Source organism: Heloderma suspectum, chromosome 2, assembly GCF_057233095.1.
Source record: "Heloderma suspectum isolate Gila_16-S chromosome 2, 16-S_ref, whole genome shotgun sequence".
NCBI classification, from domain to species: Eukaryota; Metazoa; Chordata; class Lepidosauria; order Squamata; family Helodermatidae; genus Heloderma; species Heloderma suspectum.
Genome location: NC_139459.1, coordinates 200478777 through 200503409, shown reverse-complemented (window position 1 = coordinate 200503409; position 24633 = coordinate 200478777). Strand labels below are relative to the sequence as shown.

The window sequence follows — 24633 nt, the reverse complement described above, 5'->3', positions numbered from 1 at the left end:
AGCAAGATTTTTAACAGGGGCTGGCCAACGAGATCACATTACGCCAGTACTTTTCCAGCTGTACTGGCTGCCAGTCCATTTCTGGGCCTGATTCAAACTGCTGGTATTAACATTCAAAGCTGTAAAAGGCTTGGGGCCAGGTTATCTGAAGGATCGCCTCCTCCCATATGTGCCTGCCCAGACCCTAAGATCATCCTCATGGGCCCTTCTCTGGGAGCCCCTGCCAAAGGAAGTGAGGTGGGTGGCTACCAGAAGAAGGGCCTTTTCTGCTATGGCCCCCCAGCTGTGGAATAAGCCCCCTAGAGAGGTTTGCCTGGCACCTACATTGTTCTCCTTCCGGCGCCAGGTGAAGACCTTTTTATTCTCCTAGTCTTTTAGCATTTTAGCTTCTTAATCTTTCAGCTCTGGTGTTTTAAATCTGTATTTTAAATCTCTGCATTGCTGCTAGGTTTTATTCTGGTTGTACTATTGTATTATGGTTTTAAGGTTTTATATTTTATATTGTTTTATGCTGCACTCTGTGGTTTTAATTTTTTGTGAACCGCCCAGACAGCTTTGGCTATTGGGCAGTATAGAAATGAAATAAAACAAACAAACAAATAAATAAGGGCGCAATCGTATGGCTGCTAGACAGAGGCTAGACGGCCATAGGATTGTTTGGTTTTGGGGAACCGACCTCAGAGCCTGCACTCTGCAGTCAATTCCTGGAGAACCGCCTCCTCGCCCTTGCCCCCGTCAACTCGTAGGTGGTGTGGCTCGTTCCCAGCTCCATGCTCAGAAGAGCAGAGCCGAGTGGGGGAAAAGGGGGCATTCCTGGGGATGGGGAGAGACGGGGTGGTGGAAGTGTTGTTACGATCCTTCCTATGCACCGTCTGGTTTCCCCCTCCCCCTGAACCACTCTGGCTAGACAGCCAAAATCAGTGTCTAGCGGGTAATGCAGGGCAGCTGGAGTGCAGAGAAGATCGCCTCCATGGTGACCAACTATCCCCATAGGATTGCTCCCTAAATAAATAAGTTGTGCAGTGACTTCCAAGAAGGCCTTCTTCATACATTCCTATCTGACTATGACGGAGCAGTATGCAAGTGTTAGAGCTAATACATCAGTATGCTATAAAGCATAATGTAAGTTCATTGCAATATCCTCCTTACTGCATTATGTATAAATAGAATATCAGTAAATAGTAGGATTACTAAACATAGAAATGTTTAACAATGCACCAGATTGTCCGCAAGCATTCTTTTAAAAATTATTATTATTAAAAGTAATTTTTGCCCCACCTTTCTGCCAGGAAGACCTCCAAAGGAAGCCATGTTCTCTAAGAAGGCTGCATCCTAAACAGCAATTCACAAATACACCCAAGTCAGTGACATCTGCAGCACAGTTGCGTAAGGCAATGGCAGAAATCCCCTGCTGCCTTACCAGGACGTCTGTAGGCAATGATGTTTTTGGAATACTGGCACAAACCAATTTTCCATAACATGGTTCTGAAGGAAGTTCTAAATAATGTTTAATAGGGGAACTGAAGCTTAGAAAAAGAAGCACATGTGAATTATTCCCTTGGATTTTCACTATCGCTAACTGCCCCCAAAGACTGCACTGGCCAGATAAGATGTGATCTGTGCCATCTAGGTGAGGAGGACAACTTTCATGTTCATTCCAGAAATTCTGATCCCCTCTGGTGAGATCTATTTTTAACACCTATTAATGTTAGTAGGCTCAAGCTCTTAATGCTTTAAAAAGCAAGACGAGACAGAAGTCACATAACTAGCAGTGTTGCATAAAAGCAGCTCTGTTACTTCAGAATATGTTTTTGTCCCAGGTACTACACCCATGACAATTCCCTTACATCAGATGTCACCAAGATAAGCATCTTTTAATAAAAAATGCAGCTAATCCAACTAAGACACAGGAGGATGTTATAAAGGTTAATCAGATCTAAACCCCTGGGTCTTCACCCTGCTGCTATTTATTTAGTGACATACTTGGCAAGCAGCATTACCAAGCCCAAAGTAAAAGCTGAAAATTGCTCCAGTGCATTCACTTACTGTTGTACCCAGCGGCACTCACAAGTTGTTTTCTTGCCCGTAAAGGAAACCCCCAGCAGCCTGGGAACATGGTGTGTAGTCTCTTGTACTGAGATATGCAAAGTCAGGGAAGTGCCAGAGGCAATGCAACACAGAATGCATTTTCAGCAATGTGTGACCCTGCGCCCACAGTATGGCAACCTACTAATTACTTTTTGAGAGAGCCTATACTACATGTACATAAGAACAGCCCTGCTGGATCAGACCAAGGGTCCATCTAGTCCAGCATTCTGTTCACACAGTGGCCAGCCAGCTGTTGACGTGAGAACCCATAAGCAGGACATGAGCACAACAGCACCCTCCTGCCCATGTTCCCCAGCAACTGGTGTACATGGACATACTGCCTCTGATATAAGAACAGAAGAAGAAGAAGAAGGAGAAGGAGAAGGAGAAGAAGACCACCACCACACCACCACCAGCAGCAACAGGCAGCAACAGGACCAGCAACAGCTCACTGCTTGCTGCATAAGCAGGGTGCAAAGACCACAGAAAGCATTTAGTAAGTGGGCATCATATGGCCCGTGGGCTACAAGCAGCCCTGAAATTCATGGCAGTGGGAAAAAACCCCCGTGGTGTGCCACCAGATTTCAGCAGCAAACCACTACAGCGTGGTAAAAAGGCCAAATTTAGCTCAAGAGCACCCATTTTTTGGCCGCCACCACCAAATTTAGCAGCACAGCAGCTGCAGGAGCGCAAGCTTCTGGAGGGGCAGGAGCAAAAGTGGCCCCAGGCCCCTAGAAATTGCCCATCCCCTTTTTAAGAGTAACTACCAAGTCTTGATAAATGTCATGCTGGGATACATGGGAAATGGCTTTATACCAGATCAGGCGATTTGTCCATATAGCCCAGGGGCATCATCTCTCCCAGATCTCCATCACCTGCTACCTGATCCTTTGTTTTAACTGGAGATGCTGCCAGGAATTGAACATGGGACCTTATGCATGCAAAACATGTGTCCTACCGCTGAGCTATACTCCCCATCCCCCTCAAACGGAGGGGGCTTACCCTGCTCAGTTATCAAACCTGGGTCTTCCACACGATAGGAAGGGATGCTGACCACCAGACTACAGGGCCAAGTGCCCTTCATCAGAGGACAATTAAGGACAATGATAGAAAGCATTTGTTTCCCCAGCATTATAGCAGGTAGCTAGCCTGACCAGGTGCCAGTCATTGAGGTTGACTTCCTTGAAACAATTCTGAACCGAGTTCTCCAGAGAAGGTTTTTCTTTTCTTTCAGCACTCAAGCTTCTTCTATTGAATGGCTAGCCTTAACTCTTGGGCATCCCCACATTATTCCCCCCCCCCCATGGTTATTTTCAGCCTCAATGTTTGACTGATTAAAAAATGGATTAAAAAACAGTCAAGGGAGAGCATTTGGTTGGGTACCCCCATCTTTGCTTTGTAATATGTAGTTCTGTCCTTAGCCTCAAGTTCCTACCATCTCTTGTTTACATGCATCACCATCCAACCCTTCCACTTATCCAAACTACCTTCCTTGATCCTGCCTCTTGCAAGCTGCAACTATAACTGATGTCATACCACTGCTTCATTAATTCATTCCTGATTGGATCCTTTCTTGTTAATCCCATCATGCACTCACAATAGCATTTGCATGTCTGTTGTTACATTTTAAGCACACTAGTCTTGCTTGGTGTGGATACTATGTGATCTTCACCTTCAATTTCAGGTTTATCAGACAATGCCCAAGCAAACTTCCTCTGTGCTCTTTGTATGGAGAGACCTTTGCCTCAGTTCATCCCATCTGCTGCATCACAGAGTCAAGAAACTTCAATTCCTATATAAGTAATATGCAGATTAATTGCATCTTTTCAACATGATACTTTCAACAGTTGCCCTGTGAGCTAAACAAGTGGCCCCAGAATTGCTGTGCAATTTACTTCAGCCACCCGATAATATTTCCATAAAGCTTCATTCTAATAAATAAACAAATACATAAATAAATATTGACTCGTTAAATTAAAAGGGTGTTACAATATACACTACATACTTCCTGAAATTCCAGATGAACCCCCCAAAAATGATATACAGTAAATGTGGCCTTTGGTATAAAATTTGGATTCCTGAGAATCTTAAGCCTAAAACAATGTTCATAGCCCTTATGGTAAAAAGATACACTGGAAAACACAGAGACAGTGCCTGTGAATAGCTCCAGGGCTATCTACTCTTTTATCATGGTCTCCAGTAATGCCTCTCTGGTGGTGTACAATTTCAGACCTACAACCTAATTTTATGCAGGGGCATCCAGAGAGAGAAAAGGAAGGAAGGAGGGGAAAAACCCAGAATGAAAGGAACAGTGGAAAGGTTGGGGGGAAGCCCTCTGGCAAGTGTGATCTGTCTCTCCCCCAGCAGCCTTCAATAGCAAGGAGGTTCCCCACCCCTGGCCTCAACATTTCTCACTGTTATAATCCCAATCCAAAGCAGCAGCTGTAACACTGACACAGAGAAGGAACCAGCTGGATCAGAAAAATCAGCAATGCAAGCCATGGAGGTGCCTGTACTGTTTCAGGCCATGGGTTCAACTGATGCTCCGTAGCCTAGGTTGCCAGATTCTGCTATAGGTTAGATCTTTAGCAGGGGTCAGGCTGGGTAAGGTTTCTCAGGGAAGCAAGACAGGAAGAGATCAGCACCACAGAACTATCCAAGTGGGGCTGGAAGCCAGATAGGGTTGTCTGTATGGTGCTCCAACAAGGAGCAGATCAAGACTGTCTTAAATAAGACTTTGGCTGCCTTTTGGCTGATTGACTTTATCTCCACACTGTCTAATGCTGTGTATCTTAAAGGGGCCTGGCCTGTTTTAGCAGCCTGAAGCTGCGACAATATGAGTGACTACAGCATGTGCAGAAAGTGTACTTGTGGCTGGAGTTCAAAGATGGCAAGGCAACCTCCTCTGGATGCAGGGGAGCCGACCCCCAAGATCTTTCTGGGGAACTGGGTCCTGGAGAGATGGAAGCCTCATGACACCTTTCTGCGACCAAGTCGTCTTCCTGAACTGTTAACTCTGGAGCCTCTTCTTCAGAGGACAAGGGATAGGGATCCTCAGAGGATGAGGGTTCAGTGTCTTGGGCCATGACAGTGCTGAACACAGACACAGGCCCAGACACTGAAGCTACACTGGAGCCTGTCATGCCAGGAGATCCTTGAGCCAGAGGCCCCTGAAATGGGACCTCTGGAGACAGCTCTGGATTTCCCCAAGGATCCAGCTCCTTTTCAGCTGGGGCTTCACACTTCCCAGTCTCTGCTAAACAGCACAGGCAACACATGAGGTAGGAGCTGACTGAGAGTTGATGGAGTGCTAGGCCCCAGGCAAGAGGCCTCTCCGCTCTTCCGGAAGGGGGAGGAGCCTAGGCAGGATAGTCTGGCCCATGAGCGATCACAGCAGGGCTGTGCACTGCTTCGGCCTGAGGCTCAAAGCCTGAGTCACAGCAGGCCCCTTCCGAGGTGAAGCAGAGGGGGCTCGAAGTGACCGGAAGTGGTTCAGGGGCTCTCCGAAGCACTTCAGTGTGCTCTGGCACTTCGGCACCCTGACCCAGTCGCACCAGTTCCTCTAGCTCCTTACCTGAGCTGCCCATCACCATCATCGTTGCTGCCGCCACTACCTCCACTGCCATCATTGCTGCCGCCAGCTCCTGAGCCCTGGATGCACACTGGCCCTTGTTGCAGGCAGTTGCCATGGCAACCGCCTGCAACAAGGGCCAGTGCGCGTCCAAGGCTTAGGAGCTGGCGGCGGCAATGATGGCAGCAGCAATGGCGGAGGAGGTGGAGGAAGCAGAGGAGGCAGCGGCAACAGCAGCTGAAGCAAGGAGCTGGGGGTTGTGTGGGGGTGTTGGGGGCCCCCAAAGCAGGGTTTGGCCCTCTGAATCCCACTTCGGGTTTGGGGCAGAGTTGGGTCAGGGGCTCCCCAAATCAGCCCAAGCCAAATCGGGCCCACTTCGGAAGCCTCACAGTGGTTCCGAGTCAGATCGGGGAGGGGGGGTCCATGCACAGCCCTAGATAAAAGGCCTCAGTGGAGCTCCAGACGTTGGCTTTCTTCGCACGGAGCTTTTATCCTGTGATTGAGATGGCTCTGTCACGGAAGTTTGCGGGCTCTTTATATGATGCCGTGACCCTCCAGGGCATCTCCTGCACTAAATGCCCTTTGTTACATTTGTAAATAGATCACAGATAATGAGCTATCAAATTACCCCTTTGTGTGCAGCTTGAATTCCCTCCTTGAAAAGAGGAAACCTGGCAAGAAGAGGAGTGAGATCAATGAAAGATAATGGAAGACTCAGATACGGGGGTGAGGGAGAGGGGGAAAGGGAGTGGGGGAAAGGAAGAAGGTGAAAAAGGGAGTTGTTGTGATCCTGCATTTAAAACGGAAGCAGAAAGCCCCATTTTAAATGCAAGATTTTAGCCTGGTGTAGAGATGCCCCTTGTCAGAAGAAGCTGTCTATTTGGAGCTATCCAAGGTCCTGCAACTCCAGACCAATCCTTTCTGACTAACTAAGGGCACTATCCTACACATGTTTAGACAGAAAAAAGTCCTACAACTCCCAGCATGCCCATGTTGGCTGGAGCATGCTGGGATTTGCAGGACTTTTCTCTGCCTAATCAGGCATAAGATTGTGCCCTAAGAAAGCCATCCTCAGACATCCATCAAGCCCTGTGGTCTCATAGTCAGGAGATGACCTACCTTCCCTCGCTGTTAACTTTTCCTCTATATCTCACCAGACTACTCTTGGCCAAGTATTTTAATATCCGGACACAGCTGTTCTTTGTTACTGTTCAGAAAATAAAAACATGCAGAATGTACAAGGCTTATTTTGTAAATGTCGATTTAAACAATTTGGGAATAGTTTATGAATAGATCTGGCAGTTCAATACCAAAATTATAAAAAGACTTCAGAGTACAGTCAAACATTTGGTCTTAATGGCAGTTAAAGATGCATGCCTGTGTTACTGTTTTGTCATTAACTCTGGCTTAGTTGCTCATAAGGTGAGTGCCACCTGTCAGAGCAGGGCAGGGCACCTCTCTCCTCCACAGTGGCTTGTTTTGCACTAGGCCCAGAACTTAATTTATTTTATCAGCTCTACTACTATAGTTGCTTATTTTAAAAAAGGGGGATGGAATAGCAGGATTGGCGGCCATCTAGAACCAGGTGAAGGCAAATGAATTCTTGGTGTACCTTTCAGGACTGTTTATTCAGCCCATAAATCAGCCATTAGTGAGCACCTTTCAGCTGCAACTTTCCTCAGCCACTAATCCTCCTAAATAATGCCATAAATTAATGTACCGGGGCCAGAGTTCACCTCCAGAAACTGCCATGGAGTATGCATGGTGCTTGGTAAAAAAAGAAAAGAAAAAAAAAGCATTAAAAAAAGCATGCATCACCTTGGAGCAATGCAGTCTGAAATGTACTTGCCCATGAGATGTCACTGAAGGTGTTTAATCATGCAGGAAAGCAAAGTTGTCTTAAACACCAGGATGTGCAAAGGTGAAACCCTAAGGCAATGTCCCCAACCTGGTGCCCTCCAGATGTTTTGGACTATAACTCCCATCATCCCTAACCAGCTGGAGGACTCCATGTTGGGATAGGCTGCTCTAAGGACCAGAACCAAACAATAAGTGTAGGACAAGGCTGCCATGGAAAAGGACATCCCTGGGTTGAATTATCCCCTTCTCCTCCATGTGCAGGAACACTCTTCCTACAGCATGATGTCATCACATTGTTGGTTTCTCCGCTCACACCAGCAGCAGCCAATGATGTGGGGCAGGAGCAAGACAACTCACAACATGCCATCATTTTATAAAAAGTGAGTGTTCCTACATGTTATAGGAACTCAATTTGGGCACGCGGTTTTTAGTAGCAGCCCCAAGGTGGGCATAGCATGTAGTTATGGCCTGTAGTCATGCTGAAAATCTTCAGTATTGCCTTCTAGAACCTGCCCCTAGTTCTCAATTGCAGGTCATGTCTGCTTGGGGTAGACAAAGAGACTATCACTTCTTGGGAAAGGAAATGGACAGTGAGCTTTCCAAACTAGGGCTGTTGATTCAGGGAGTGTAACTCTCCCGGATGAAGAAATGCTCTCATAGTGCCTATCTACACCCGGCTTTTACTCCAGGGTGGGTGCGAGTTGACGTCCCTTGCGATAGATGATGCAGTCACGACTTTGCAGCCATCTGTGGTTTTCGCCTGGAAAATGCAGAGTTCCAAGGAGTCATTTTGCTGTGATGTTTTTCGTTTGCTATGGGTTTCCCCGTGCTTGTGAGTTGTCTGTCCCTTCCCCAAACGGACTTCGCATTTTGCACTGGGCATGTTGTAGGCATGTGTAGTGCCTGCATCACTCTGTGACACCCCTTTCCTCCCCCCATCCCTTTGCAGCTGCGCAGTTACAGAGGCACAGAGGGGCGTTCTCATATTTAATCACAGTTTCGCACATATCTGCAGCTTCGTATCTTCGCAACAGTTGCTTTTGGACTCAGTACCCAAGGCTTGGGTCGGGGGGTCTTGGGGGAGTAACAACATCACTCCAGGCACCATTTTGAAGTGATGGCTAGGCATGTAGCACTCACACTTGTGAGTGCGAACCATCACAAGAGTCTCAGGCTGGGGAACTGACAAACTGATGGTGTGGAAATGAAGGAGCACAGGACACAAAATTTTTTCCTTAAAAGGGTCAGAAAGACACAACAGAGCCCCCTCAAATACAAAACAGCCACTGAAGTCTCGCACCCCCACACTCACGGGACTGCACAGTTGTGCATTGCAGTATAGTGCCCCCCCCAAAGGGCATGGTGAGTCTGTTAGGGAAGCGTGCAGCACATCGCAAGTGTATCACAGGGCATGGTGATTTGAAGCCGCATTGCTGCGCAGTTGCGACGGGGTGGGGGGTCAAAGCGCTGCCATATAGATGGGGCCTTAGTCAGCACAGACACTAAGATGACTGTGGATTATTTATTTATCTATTTCTTTGTTACATTATATACTGCCCAACTGGCAAATGCCCTCATGGCATAAATTAACCCACAGTGGGCTGTTGTGTCATGTTAGTTCAACGTGGGTAGCTTTGAAATCAATTGGATACATTCATCATGACTTAGTTCCCATTTAAATTGATGGGATTTAAGTGCAATTAACTTAGTCTGGATCCAACTCACAGTATTCAAACCTCTGTTTCTAAATAGGTCTGAGGGTCTGTACCCTATTAAACTATACTACAACTATGGGTATTGATTCAAACAAGCCAGTTGTAGTCCACTCTCTTTTTAGTTTGTCCATGTTTTTTCTTCAGTAATCTTTTACTGTTCTACAGAATAAACCAAAATTGGTAATGGGTGAATAGGTGTAAATGTGCAAATTCAGTGTTATTTTACATTTTAAAAGCTCCAGTATGGAAGGCATGGTGGGAAAATGCCTAGAATGGGGAACATTATTATCTGATATCACACCTCTGGCAAAAATCTCAGATGTATGTTTATATATAGATTAAGGTGAAAGTGATTTGAGAGAGGTTTTTACTTCCCACGGTGTACACACACATACCCCTTTTGTCCCACTGTCACCTTGGGTTAAACAGACACTTTGAGCAAACGCAAAAATCCTGAAAAATCCTGCTTAACAGGAGGAAGCAAAATGAGCATACACACCATGAATGGTAATTCCTCTTTCAAACAGACTTCAACTCACAGGGAAAAACAAACACACTATAATCTCGCTCCAGGTTACTGGAAACATCTGCCTAGCTGATAACAGCGATAGTGGTTGCACAGCAGAAAAATATAGTGCTGTAATACAGAGTAATTCTAGTGTAGTTTCCAGCCATTTGGAAACCTTGCTGCATCATAGCACAATGCTGTTACGGTAAAAACAGAAGACACAAACCCTGAAGAGTAATATGCTGCTCCTGCAGGCATAAGTGATGGCCTTAAAAGAGAAGACTGACATTGTCTTGGCTAGCTAGCCAGCTGGCACTGTTCCTATAGAGACAGGACCCTCCCCTGGACAATAGGGCAGCCTCGAGGAATGAGATTTTAAGCACACAGCTGACTTGCATCACAATACTTGGCCAAGATGTGCTTTGGATTTCCCCCCTAGCTCATGCATAAGCTTTACAATTTAATATTGCTTTAATGGACTTGCACATGGAGAATGTGGCGTGCTGAGCAATGGATTAGTAAGAATACACGCACAAGGAAAAAATGTAACTTGGCATATTAATGGAAATGGAAACATCAGTACTGTACGTACCCAGAAACACACAAACTCCAATCTCTGCACGTACAGAACATTGGGAAATCAAGTCAGCCCAGAAGTAATATTATCAAGTGCAATTTTATTTCAATCACATCAGGTGTCATGTACGCTGCACACACATGCCCATCCTTCATATAGGTAAGATTTATTCCCAGGCATTTCAGAGGCAAGAAGGAGAGCAGATCCATATACTTTTAATGAGAGCAGAAAAGCCCCTGAAACTTTTACAAACCTGGAGACGCAGCAAAGGAATTTGAATTACACAAAGCTGTTTAACATAAGCCTGACTGCTTCCTTCCTTCAGTGCTTCCCTACAGGCAGGATGCATATAAGCCACAAACAGAGAGGTGGCTCAAAGGCTGTCCCACACACCTGGGTGTTCCTTCTAGATGTTGCTGAGCTACAATTCCCATTGGGCCCAACAAGCATAACCAATAGTCAGGGATGATGTGAGTTGTAGTCCAACAGTATCTGGAGGGCCACAGGTTCCCTAGCCCTGAATCAGAGGATACCAGAAGGACATGTAGTCCAACCTTCAGGGTCAGATGCCAGGACCTCCATCCACTACCGTGCAACTTAGCCAACCCATACCTTAAACAAAGCAGTGCCTTAAGCAAACGGCAAATGAAATGCATAACAATTGCTAGTATGCACATAACTCCAGTTGACTTGCACAAGCCGATCAAGCCACAAGCTACAGGAGAAGGCAAAAGGTAGCCTCAGTATTTAAAGAAGGTTACAGAGCATTACAAGAACAACGTTTTGGGAGCAGTGCCACGCAGCCTGCCTGGATGCCTCAGCGATCTGCCAAGGAAGTGTAAGTGGTTCCATTTCCCTGCAGCCCAGTTTGGCAGTGCTGGAGTCTGACTGCAATCCAAGAGTGCCCGTGTAACACGTCAGTCAATGACAGCTTCCTTGCTCTGGATGGGGCTGAACAGTGAACACTGTGACCCAAGAATACCTGCGTACAGCCAAGGGCAAGGTGGAAAGTGAACCTGCGCTTATGCAGTATTCAAAGGGCCACTGACCCTGCCTCAAGGGTGCATGCCAGCCTTCCCCCACCTGGTACCCACCAGATGGGTTGGACTACAACTCCCATAATCCGCCAGCCAGCTGTGCTGCATGGCATTGTGCCAAAACATTGTTCTTGTAATGCTCTGAAACTTCTGTAAATGCTGAGGCAGCTGTGCTGGCGGATTGTGGGAGTTGTAGTCCAACCCATCTGGAGGGCACCTGGTTGGGGAAAGCCGGTGCATGCCTTTTCCACGGTAATATCTGTTATTATTTCTGTGCTATTTTATTCTTTGTTTTAATGTTTGCATTTTATGTTTTTAATGCATTGTACACTGCTCAGAGAACTTCTGTCTTTGTGGTGCTTAAAAGAACAAACAAACAAACAAACAAACAGTCCATTGTATTAGAAGTGAATAGGATATCATCAAGATGCCCCCAGCACTCCCTTTCATTCAAATAGCAGATACACCACATACACACACACACATATATATATTCATTCACACACACTCCATCCTGGGATATTCTGATAAACCTGAACCATACATCTTTGCAATCTTTGCAGATAGTGTGACAGACATAAAATGCAGGCAGAGTGGTGACACTACTGCATTTCCTTGGCTTGCAGCTGGAATATAGAACTGCTGGAGAAACCTGCTCTACATACTACCAGAAAGCAGGAAAAGTAAAATACTGGTGGGAGACAGCAAGTTCAAACCAGCTCTCTAAATCATTGAAGAGTGGAGCATCACCTTTGCAGAGCGTGTGGGGGAAGTGTGTTGACAAAGCAAACAGTCATTCCCAGCTCAAGGCAAACAACTTCTGCACAGCACACTTTTAGCTTCTCCCACGACAGGTAGGGCTGAGCCTGGTGCTCTCCAGATTTTTTTTAGCACAACTCCCATAATCCCCAGCCAGCATGGCAAAATGGTCAGGGATGATGGGGGTTGTAGTCCAAAACATCTGGAGGGCACCAGTTTGCCTACCCTATATGAAACCAGCCTTTCAATACCAGCTACCTGCCTCTGTAGGCATTAAAAAAAATACTGTGGATACTTCTGCTCCTGCAAGCTGAACTGATGAACACTTTAATTCAGGGATATTGAAACTCTTTCAGCTTAAGGGCTGGATTCAATTCTGGAGAAACTCTCTGGAGGTGCACTCTGGGAGCAGGCGGGACCGAGGGCAAAACGGGGTGGGAACAAGGCAAAATGGGGGGGGGATACAAAAATATCAGCATATTTTAGCTTAAAGTTCTTGCTGCCAGTAATGCAGCCTTAGGAGAGGCATTTCAGCCTTTGGGATTGGGAAAAACCCATGCAAAAGCCAGGAAACCACCAAACAACTGGCAGACAGGAGGAGACATGGCTTTCTGGGGAACCCCAGAGGGCTGGACTGGGGCCCCCTGGGGGGAGCAGATTCTGCACCCCTGTGTTAATTAGACTGATAAAGAGTGCAACATCTACCATACCTGTGCCCAACAACCAAAGATCTCCTCCCTTCAACTATACCCTCATGCCACCAGTCGCTACCATATTTCCAAGGCCTTCTTCCCTTAAGTTCTACAGGCAGGGCGATTCTTATAGAAGGAGGTTCTTCTCAACCCAGAACCCAAACCGGAGAAGCCAAAGGGTTAAAGACGTGTGGCAAAGGTCAGTCACCATTTGGGGAAGCATCAGAAAGAGAGGCATCGTGGAGTTGGACAGTGCCTCAGTATTTCCCTGCAAGCCCATCTGAGAAATGTGATGCAATGGTGGCTGCTGGGAAAAGAGCAGATCGAGGGCCCAACTGAAGCCTCTGGGTCTTTGTTGCTTACAATAGGGCTCCCTCGACTCACTAATCATGTGTTCCATGCTCAAACAGCAGCAGGCAATACTTGCTGCGGTGTCAGCCCAGCTGTCATCCCCATGCCTCTCAAAAGTACCAGGACTGGGGCAGGTGTTTGTTCCCCCTACCCCCAGCCCTGACATCCTAGGCTCAAGGCTTTGCTGTCTCCTTTGCCCCCAGACTCTCTGGCAGGCCACACTGACAACTGTAAATGGGATTAAGAGCTGGGACAGATGCAAGCCGCCCATCTCCCCTTCTCTCTACCTCTCCAGCCGAACCTGACACATCATCAAATTAGCTTTCCCAGCTTTCAAGTCCTCATGGCCCACTACTTTATGTTCCCCTTTCTCTTTCCAAGGAAATAAAGGGGGAGTAGGGGAACGCTTTTAGAATTCTTTCAATGTGTCTCACTCAACGGGGGGTGAGGGAGGGGAAGCAGGAGTCTTCTTGGGAGGGGGAATCTACTGATAGGAGTGGGGAGGAAGTATCACTAAAAATAATAGCATTTTAGTAGCAAAGGTATTTTGTGAGCTGCCTTAAGGGCCTGGCACTGGCCATGACAGGATATTAAGTCAAGTATCAGGCTCCAAGTACTTTAGACCACACATTCCAAACAAAACAAAGCAAGGAAACAACTTTGCCTCCACAGAGTAACGATGCCTCGCACAGCTTTCTTTAAGGTTCTGCTGGCAGTGAAATTGCACTTCAGTGTAGACAGACAGGATTAGAATGAGCTGGAGGGACCTCTAGCACTGAAGGGGGCAGCAAAACTTGAAATCAAGCCAACTCACTTATTAAGCAAAATACTTGTAAGTGATTTAGATTTCTCCTAGTCACCCCGACCATTTCTGTTCTAGTTTCACCACCATGAAGTTTTGCTTTTCTTGTCAATGTCTTTCTTTCCACAAGGGCTATGTGGAATCATACCAAGCCTAAATGAAGGGAAAGAGAGAGAATGATAGGGAAAGGGGTGGGTGGAGGTGGAATGAGATTTCCTTTGCATCAAGTGTCCTCTCTTTTCTATCCCTAGTTCAAGAAATATAAATGTAAATGTTAAAGTTTATTTAAAAAAACATGAGTTGCATCAGGAGAGGTGTTTGATATCAAGTGATTTAACAGAACAATATTTTAATAATGAAAAGTGCTTCTGCTTTTACTGAAGCCACCATTTTATCTAGAACGATGAGATTCAGAAAGAGGAAATTCTCATGATTTTTGAAGCCACAGCTCTGTCAGTTATAAGTCACAAGAAAGCCACTAAAATAAGATTAAAAGTAGCTATGGTTTCCCACAGAAAAACTTTTAACTATTGTTCCCAACAGCAGCTGGTCCTCACCATTTTGTTTACCTTAGTATAAGCATGCAGGGTCCAAATCCAGATTAGGACCACCACATGTGGATAGGAGATGTTGAAACCTTCCCACCCAATCCACATACACAGGGACTAAAAGAGAGAGAGAGAAATCAAGTTACATTGGCTGCCCATCTCTATTACTGTCATTGTGCAAAACTTTTCCTGCTGCAGACAGCTTCCTTCTCTGTTCCAGGATCTCACTGCAGTGGGGTTGCCAAGATCTCTCTCTCTTGCTCTCACTCTCACACATGCACACGCACATACACACACACAAACAGGAATGCTGCCCACACAGCTGGGTTTTAGCCTGCAATCTGTGTGTGTGTGTTACATTGCTTTGTCTGTTACCATCACACTCATGGGAATGTGTGTGTTGGGGGTGGAGTGGGGGGAGAGCCACTTGCAGAGAAATCCATGACTCCCACACAAGCTGTAGCAAAAATGCAGGGAGCAGAACCAGGGTGCTAGCTTAGCAGTAGGGAGCTTTTAGGCTGGGGGCCTGCTCTGAACAAGCAGACTGCTGTCAAAGATGATTTTCACAGTGTGTGTGAAGAGCAATAGCAAACTGCTATTAAATAAGACAAGTGACAACCAGTTTAAATGAACCTGCTAAGTATACAGATAAAGTGGGATCTAGTCCCAACCTATCCTTGTCCTCCAGACCTGAATAAGGACACTCCAGATAACCCAAATCCTCACCTTATTAAAAGGATAAGAAGATGGCCAAATATACCAACACAAACAAGAGTGTCTGAAAATCAGCATGGCTCCATTCACCACTGCAGAACCTGTCTTTGTAGAGGACAATTTAGGTGGCTTCAAGAAAGAAAACAAAATTTCAGTCTTTTCTTCTCCCATAAAACAAACTGCACATATCAAATTGAAGCTTTTTGGAAGGCATTTTAACATTTTATGTAGGCATTTTCTTTTTTAAAAGATACATTTCTAGTCTTTATAATTCTGAAGTTAGAAAACATGTGGACATTGGGAAGATTACATTAATTGTTCAGAAATTAGAGGGCTGGGGTTTCAATTGCTCCCCAAAATGAGATCTCATCTCATCTCACTTCTCCATCTATGTAATCTGCTGATTCCCTTACTTTAGTAATCCTGACATCTTGCATCACTATCCCTCCCACTATCCCACTATTCTGGGCCAGATTCAAAGTGCTGGTATTAACATTCAAAGCTCTTAATGGCTTGGGGCCAGGTTATCTGAAGGATCGCCTCCTGCCATATGTGCCTGCCCCGACCTTAAGATCATCTTCAGAGGTCCTTCTCCGTGAGCCCCTGCCAAAGGAAGTGAGGCAGGTGGCTACTAGGAGAAGGGCTTTCTCTGCTGTGGCACCCCGGCTGTGGAATGAGCTCCCTAGTGAGGTTCGCCTGGCACCTACATTGTATTCTTTCCGGCACCAGGTGAAGACCTTTTTATTTTCTAACCCACCAAGGAAGAACAAGAAAGCAACTGCACTCCCATTAGCCAGAATCCGGGAACATCTTCTCATAATCAAAAAGAAGCCCTCAAAATCATTATGCAGTATTTTCAGGAGTTGCTCGATATCAGGAAAATGGACCATTTGTGGAAATATATTAGAGGAGGCCATGGGATGGTATCCTCACAAAAAAATATTTGGGGTCAAAAATGATGGCTTGTATCCAATATTAGTCCTACTTAGAACAGACCCATTGAAATGAATGGGACTTAAGTTGGACTAACATTGGATACTACCCAATAACCTCTTCCACTGGCTATGGTGCACATCTGTCTGCGAGTTGGAAATATCCCTGGTGGGAGGAGACAATATGCAAGCACTAGTCCTGAGCAGGGACAGAAGGGCTATTGGATCATAGGAAGACGATTTTCACCAGGTCAGAGGATTTGTCCATCTAGGCCAGTATTGTCTATTCTGGCAGGTAGTGGCTCTCCAGAGTTTCAGACAGAGTTTCCCCAGCCCTGCCTGGAGATGAAGCAATTGAACCTAGAAACTTCTGCGTGCAAAACAGGTGCTCTTCTACGGAGCTATGGCCCCTCCCTGAAATCAAATGGAAGCTAACATAAGAAACTGCAAAACCCTCCCCCTCAACAGTCATCTGGGGAGCAAAGGGAGGGCAAGTCTTTCCTTCTCCTCTGAAGTAACTGTGGGGTGGTGGTGGGATAGGCTCTAAGGCAGGAAGTACTGGGCTCAGACAGCATGCCCTATATCTCCACCCACAAATGCTTCCCATGGGGTGAAGGGAAGCCAAATCTTCCCTTCCCTTCCAAAGCAACCACAGGGACAAGGAAGAATGCAAACTGCCAAACGTTTCCCCCAAGTAAAGGTAAAGGTGTCCCCAACCAGTCGTGTCCGACTCTAGGGTGCGGTGCTCATCCCCGTTTTTAAACCGAAGAGCCAGCGCTGTCCGAAGATGCTTCCGTGGTCATGTGGCCGGCATGACTGAACACCGAGGTGCACGGAACGCTGTTACCTTTCCCGCCGAGGCGGTGCCTATTCATCTACTTGCAATTTCTTGCTTTCGAACTGCTCGGTTGGCAGAAGTTCCCCCAAGTACCTACTTGTTATTATGGAGTGCTTAAGGGCCCTTTCCTCTTTGATTCTCCAGCAGCACTGCTGAGGATTGGCTGAGAAATCTCTCAGACAGCAGAAGGCAGCACACAGGGACCATCATCCACTAAGGTAGGAAAGCTATCCTAACTGGAAGGGGGAGGTGGACTTGGAATAGGTGTGCCACACTCCCCTGGAGACCAGTTCCTGCTCCACTCATGATTGATGGGCAATCCCTATTTGCTACTGAAAGGGGGAGGAGGAGCAGGGCTCTGAAAACATAATAACAGAATACACATCCTCAAAACCCAGCTTCCCCTCCCTTACAGTCACTCCCCTGCCCCACCAGGCAAGGGCAAGTGCGTCCTTGTTCTCCTTTGTGGCCAGAGCTATTCTCCAGCAACATGATGGAAGCATGCATGTGTAGTCCTTACCCACTGGGAACCAGCTATATTTCTGTGGATGTTTTCCACCACCACCACCAGAGTCTGCACTCAGACTCTTGACTTTGGAAATGGAGATAATAAGAACCAGTGCTGTGTAGTGGTTAGAGTGTTGGACGGGGACTTGGAAGACCCAGTTTCTAGTCCCCATTCAGCCATGAAGCTCACTGGGTGATTTTGGGCCAGTCCCTGACTCTCAGCCTAACCTACCTCACAGGGTTGTTGTAAGGATAAAATGGAGAGGATGACAACTATTTAGGCCACCTTGGGTTACTTGCAAGAGGAAAGAAAGGTGAGATACAAGAAGAAGAAGAAGAAGAAGAAGAAGAAGAAGAAGAAGAAGAAGAAGAAAGAAGAAGAAGATTCTGCCAAATATAGCATTTCTACAAATGAGTCAAATGAACTTAGTGGGAAAACTGACAGCTCCTTTCAGAACTTCAGACCAGATGGCACTAGTTTACAACCCTCACTGATTTCCCTAAACAGGAAAAAAAAAGAGGCACCTTGCAGGTTTAAGCCCCAAATTAAAAGAGTTACATTAAAGGTATTCCAAGGGTCCCAAAGTAGCTCTGCAGGCATCTTGCTGGCAGTAGCAACATCTTTTGACACCCCTTGTTTTAATCATGCATAATCATCACCACCACATACTGACGTCATTTTTAATACCCTGGAGAAGCATTTCTGTGTCACCAAAATAATGCCAACATGGAAAGTGCATAGCTTGCAAATGAGGCAAAATTCAGAATGACAAGACAGATTCAAGCGGACAAACTCAAGCCTTTCCCCTCCAAAGGAAGAAACCTTCCCCAACTGATAAAAATAGGAATAATTCATGCCAATACATTACAGAATGGATTCCAACTTGTCATTGTAATAAGGTTGCTGCACGATTCTTCCCCACCCCAGATGCATGATGCGCACAATGAGGAACATTGCTCACCCTAGATTTATGGGCTAAATATAGAGTTTGGCTTACCGGGTTATAAACAGACACTCATCACCACTGGCAGCAAGATTAGTTACGGAATGATAATGAGCCATCTCTGGGACTAGAAGAGGATCCCATTGGCAAGGCAGCCCACTCCAGTGGTAGTTTTGCTGTTTAACCACACACAGGAATCAAATTATTATATCACCTCATAAAGCTGTGGATGCTGCCTTTCACCAGAGCCAGACCAAGTAACAACAATTCCACTTGCATAAAGAAATATTTACACTCACACAGAAACAGATGCAACACATTTAAGAGAGCGCTGTATGCCAAAAGTGAGACATAGGGGCAAAACTCTAGGAAAATGTCTCAGTTTAAATACAACGGCTTAACACTGCTTCTAAATATATTTTCACATATTACAAAAATGAAACGGGAAAGAAAAAGGCGACTGAAAGAATGAGTATCTTGACATATTACTTTTCTCCACATTCTTTTTTAAAACATCCATGTCTGAAAATACCCACAAACACCATTGGAATGTTCCCAAATTGGAATGGGTCTTCAGATGCACATGTTAAACACATTATGCCGTAAGCACCATTAAGTCTATAAATGCAAACAAGCAAAATGCAAGCTACAGAAACAATTCTAGCACCAGGCAACATAACTTCGAACAGACTTCAGTAGATCTTGGGAGACCAGCTGGCCCAGCCTGCTTAGCTTAAAAGAATAATAATTATTGATGTTGCTATTGTATCCCCCATTGGACAGGGCTCATCGGGTCTCCATTGTTAACAGGTGTAAGAGCAAAAAGTTCTGAATTGTTCACATACCTGATCAAACAGAGCTTTCCAGTGCTGAGAGGTAAGAGGCAACGCATAAAGGAAAGAAGAGGGAAAAGGGGGAAAAAGTGTAAGAGCGCAGAAATATAATTCATTCCAGAAATATATTTTAAAGAAACAAATAACCACATCGAAACTATAGGAAAGGGAAGAGCTGTAGTGTTCTCTGAGAGCTGGTTATGTTCAGGCCTTCAGTCTATCAGAGGTACAAAGCCTCTTGCATCTGTAGCTCTCAAATAGAGGCAGCCATTTTCCTCACCCCACCTTGAACACCCTCACAGGCTAGATCTACACTACAGCTTTATAGCGGTATTGAAGTGCACTGATAACTGTTGGGGCACATTACACATTCTATATACTGCTATTGTAGTATTATTTCCTGCTTTCTATTCCACATTATCCAAAATACTGTAACAAATGTCAATGTATGTCCTACAAGGTATAAATGTGCAAGAGAGATATAGCATTACCATGATGGGATCGTAATGATATGACACAAGGTGTAGATCTGGCCATAGTTATATTCAGAGGCTGTCTGTGCAATACTCCGTAGAGCAGGGGTGGGGAACCTCAGGCCCTGAGCCCAAATCCGGCCCTCTGAGGTTCCTAGAAGGCCCTCCGAGGTTCCCTTCCCTGAGCAACCCATCATTTCGTGGCTTCCTGGTTCTTGTGCAGTTTTTCCCCATTCCGAAAGGCTGAAATGCCTCTCCCGAGGCTTAGTTATTGCCAGTAAGAACTTTAAGCTACAATATGCCAGTATTTGGGGTGTCTTCCCTGCCTCCCTTTGCCTTTGGTCCTGCCCACCACTGGAATGCGGCCCCCAAGAGCTTCTCCGGAATGGAATTTGGCCCTCAAGCTGAAAATGGTTCTGCATCCCTGCTGTACACAGTAAAGTAGCATACAACTTTATTTTTATTTACTGTGGATAGCTCAGTGATCTCAATAGCAGTATTTTGGCAAAGGTGCCACAACTCAAGTTTGAAAGTAGGAGATAGTGCCACTCCAGTGCACACTCCAGAACTCATGCAGCCTCACATGCCTTGGGGCATGCGAGAACAGCACCCTAAGAGAGGCAGGAAGGTGTGCAGGCCTAACTCTATACTCACAGTTCTCAAATTATTATTTTTCCTGGAGGATCATTTGAATATTGTGTGTGTGTGTGTGTGGGGGGGGGTTCTTGGCGAACCACTTAATAAATCATTTTTTGTTCTACAAATCATTTCTCAAGGGCACCTCAAGCAAAGCCTCCCCAGACAATCCTAAATCTCGGGTTGGTTGATATTGGGGAAGGCAGTCCTTCAAGTACTTGGGTCCTTAGCCATTTAGAGCTTTGTACACTTGTGCTGAAACTGTGAATTGAGCCCAGTACCTCAGTGGAAGCCAGTACAGAGCTTTCAAAGCGGGTGTGACATGCTCACATCTCACTGCCCCTGTCAACACACAGGCAGCAGCTGTAGCTGCCAGACCATCTTCAAGGGAAGCTCCACACAGAAAGCATCGTAGTCATCCAATTGGGAAGTTATCAGAACATGCACAGGACAATATCCTGGTCCAAGAACAACCACAGTTGGTGAACAATCCAAAAGTACTCCTTTGAATCCAGGACTATTCCCAGACTACATACCTGCTCCATCAGGCAGAATGTTCTCCACGCAGGACAGGCCATCTCTCTACTTCCCAGACCCTGGAACTGCCTACCACAGAGCCTCTGTCTTAGCAGGATCTCACTTCAGTTTATTGGCCCTCATCCAGCCTAACCACTGCCTCCAAGCACCGGTCCAGCACTTGCACAGCCTCTCCTGCTTCTGATGGAATGGAGAGACAGAGCCGGACGTCACCCACATATTGGTGATACCGTGCTCCAAATCCCTGGATTATGCACCCCGAGCATAAATAGTTATTAAATAGCATGGAAGACAAGATGGAATATTGCAGGACCCCACAGCTTAGCTGCCATCGAGCTCAGCAGAAGTCTCTCCATCCTATTTTTGGCGGTGACCCTGTAGGTAAGGACAGATCCACTGTGACACAGTGCCTCCTGCGCCCAACCCACTGAGCCACGGCTTGGTTGCAACAAGAACAGGAATAAGAATTAGGCGTACACCAGATATGAGAAAGCCCAGTGTGTTGCTTACTCTAGATAATGTCAGTTTAAAAAAAAAAGACCATATAACATCAGCCACTGAAATCTCACTACACGAGGAAGGTCCAGCTCAGCAAACTGTTTGAAGAGTCCAGACTTTTACACATTAACTCCCCGAAATCTCGCAGAAACAATCAAGCTTTTGCCGGAGTGAATATTCATCTGTATAATGCCCCCGCTTGTCGCTGCAAATCTGCCCAGTGATTTAGAGCTGATGTTTGATCCCAGTTTTGTTTAATGGAATTTCAGGTGCTCATGGCAGCAACGCCGCATCTGGGACAGTGACGCTTCCGGCTGAAGAGCCTGCCTTTGCACCAGCGTGGTCTCCGCTTCATACCTTATTTTGGATGTGTGGCTGCTACTATGACCACAATCATCAATACACTTTTGTAAATTGCTTCTTGACAAGCAAAACATGCCACACCTCCAGTTAAAATCCAGGAAGGGAGAAAAAATGCCAACACAACAATGCCTTCAGTTGTATCACATTTGCATACACCCAACTGGGCATTACTTTGACAAGTCCTGTTGGTGCTTCTGCGGCCCTTCTCTCGACACCTCCTGTGTACGTAGGTCATCCCCAGCCTGATCTGAGCCAAGACCCACTGTTTGACTTCTGCAAGAGAAAATCTTTCTCTTTTTCTCCCCAGAATGAGCAGATGGGGAGAAGATCAGGGCTGCTGTGCCCGCTCCCACTGCTGCCGAAGAGGGGATTTAGGCAGGCCTAAATTTAGGGCAGGGGCAAGAAAAGCGGAACCTCCCCAGAACATCTCTGCTGCACAACACAGTCCTTGTCTTCCTTTTTATCTGGCAATTCTGTCTCCTTTTGCTTTGTTTTTAAAGCTAAACAACCACGGGGCCATCCCAACTAAATCCAGGTGCGGCTCACAAGTTGAGGTCCAATGGTAGATGTCATTGTGAGTGCTTACAAGACACGCAATTAATAATTTACATAGCAATCATCTTTCCCAGGAGCTATGCAAATGCCATGATGGCTACTACAGAGACAAGCAAGTACCAACCAGGCATGCAATTGACCTGGGAAACAGATGGGTAGCCCATCAAGTGAGCCGTCAAGCTGGCCCATAGGCTAGTGGAGACAAGGTGTTTAAGAGCAGTTCAGACGGAGGAGCTAGCCCAGAGCCAGGAGCTTCATAGGACTGGGTGACGCCTTCTTGACCCTTTGTGTCACCTGAACCCTGCTGAGCTGGGAGCTGCAACACCGCTCTCTGGCCACCCACAGCGGTGGTGCTGAAGTTCAGCAGGAAGTGAACTGTCAGTACAGAGTCAGCAGCGGACAAAATGCCATCAGCTGGCTGGCTCTTGGGAGCTAAGGCCTGAACTGATGCAAGCACTTGATGCAAGCATGGCAGGGGCAAGTGTGAAGCGTCCTATAGCTCCGTGGCAGAGCACATGCCTTACACACAGAAGGTCTCAGGTTCACTCCCTGATAACTCTGCTTGAGGAGGATCTCAGGCAGGAAGGCTGGGGAAGTCCTCGGACTGAAACCTTGGAAAGCCGGTGCCCTTAGAGTAGGCTGTACTAGGCCAGATGGGCACCTGAAGAAGATGGCCACCTTCACCTGCTCATATACACCCTCCTTCACCGTCAGATGTGAAAGGAGCTTGTTGCAATCATTCACCACCCAGTGATGTGCTCTGGACATCCCGAATTTCACTCTTTCCATGACTGCGACACATGTTCCAGGGCTGACCTCATGCAAATTAAGCTTGATCGCAATTATCTGATCTGCCATCTGATTGTACCTATTGGATGTTTGTGGACAAGAGAAAGGAGGGGTGGTCCTATGTTGGATCCAGAATATGCCTCCCACAGACAGAAGGACTCCTTTTGTCCACAGAAGGCTTCGGATCCAGTGAAGAAATCCCACTGGCAGAATGAGGGAAGAGGTGATTTATGTAGATTCCCCCCACCCCACTTTCCCTGCAGCCCCCTGAAAATCTGGTGGGAGAAGAGGGGACTGGAGGCTGGAGGCTGGTAGGAAACCAGTGAAAATTCTCTCTCCCCATTTTTGCCAGCAGGAGTGTTCTAAGTGAAGCTCTGCTCAGGAGATGCTAATGCTAACAGAACAACACTCTGGATCCAACCTACTGGGTACGGCTGCCAACCATTCAGCCAGCCTCTGTGGCTCTGCCTTTAGCAGTGCTTGATCTGGAGGTATTAGTGCAATATAATCCTTACCTGTATGCTGTGAAAAGTTTCACCAGCAGATTTCAGCACATCAAGGGGTTGATAAAGGCACAACAGCAGACCTGGCCAATTTTTTTAGTTAGTTGTCAACCTTAATGATGGGTGTTTTGCAGAATCCGTTCAGTGAATAATTCTATGATCAGATGCATCAGCTCAAAAGGAATCACTTGCTTTTAATTGCTTCATGGCATAAGGAGACATACCCACCTATGCTAGCCAAACAATTACAAGGAGGAGTTAAAAACAAAATCTAAGATGTTTTAAGCGCTAGACATTTGGGGGACTATAATTATGGAGGTTTAAAAGCCTGTTTGCTTCTGAAAGGGTGGTTCCGGTCTCTTGTGTAATATTAAATGCAGCTTCTCTAATTACATGTATTGCTAAACATAGCTTTCTCAGGTAGTAATATCAGGTCTATTATTCCTCTCTGGGAAAGAAAACCAGCAAGACAAATGTATTTATACAGGCGTTAAGGAATCTGATACTTCCCGCTCTGGTCTTGTACAACGTCTCCTTTCCCTAATAACATTCCTGGTAAGTTTGAGATTCTGGACTCCATGTGGATTATACCTTGCCTGCACAGAGAGCAAGGCAGCAGGAAGAGCCTACAGCTGGTGCCCAAACATCATTTATCTCGGCCCTAAACAGACTTGTAACATGGGCTCCCTTCCCCTCCCAACAGGCCATGAGTGTTTTGAAAAGGTGGAGGATCGATTGTGCTCCTTTAGGTTCTCTAGTCAGGACCAGCCCTATAATGAGGCAGCCTGGTGCAGGTGCATCAGGCGGCGTGGAATGGGAAGAGTGGCGAATTGTGCCGCTTTCCTCACGCCACCACATGCCCGGCCATGCCACTGCCACCTCCCTTCCTACCTGCTTGGCTGGCCGGCTGACCAGCCAACAGTTTGTGCCTGCCTGCCTGCCAATGGCAGTGGCAACAGCAGTAGCTCTTCCTCCTCCACCCTCCCTGCTTGCTGGCCCACTG

At 46.4% G+C, this 24633-nt stretch overlaps 1 protein-coding gene across 6 annotated transcripts in view; it reads right to left on the bottom strand.

Moving 5' to 3' along the window:
* Positions 1-24633, bottom strand: part of RHBDL3 (rhomboid like 3) — a 149003-nt gene that overhangs the window by 118867 nt on the left and 5503 nt on the right. For 3 of the 6 annotated variants that reach the window (XM_084837265.1, XM_084837267.1, XM_084837269.1), the window contains one exon: positions 19289-19312. The exons of the other annotated variants lie outside the window; for them this stretch is intronic. In XM_084837265.1, coding sequence (XP_084693391.1) covers positions 19289-19312 — 24 coding nt within the window. The remainder of the gene's footprint in view (positions 1-19288; positions 19313-24633) is intronic. 6 annotated transcript variants of the gene reach the window in all.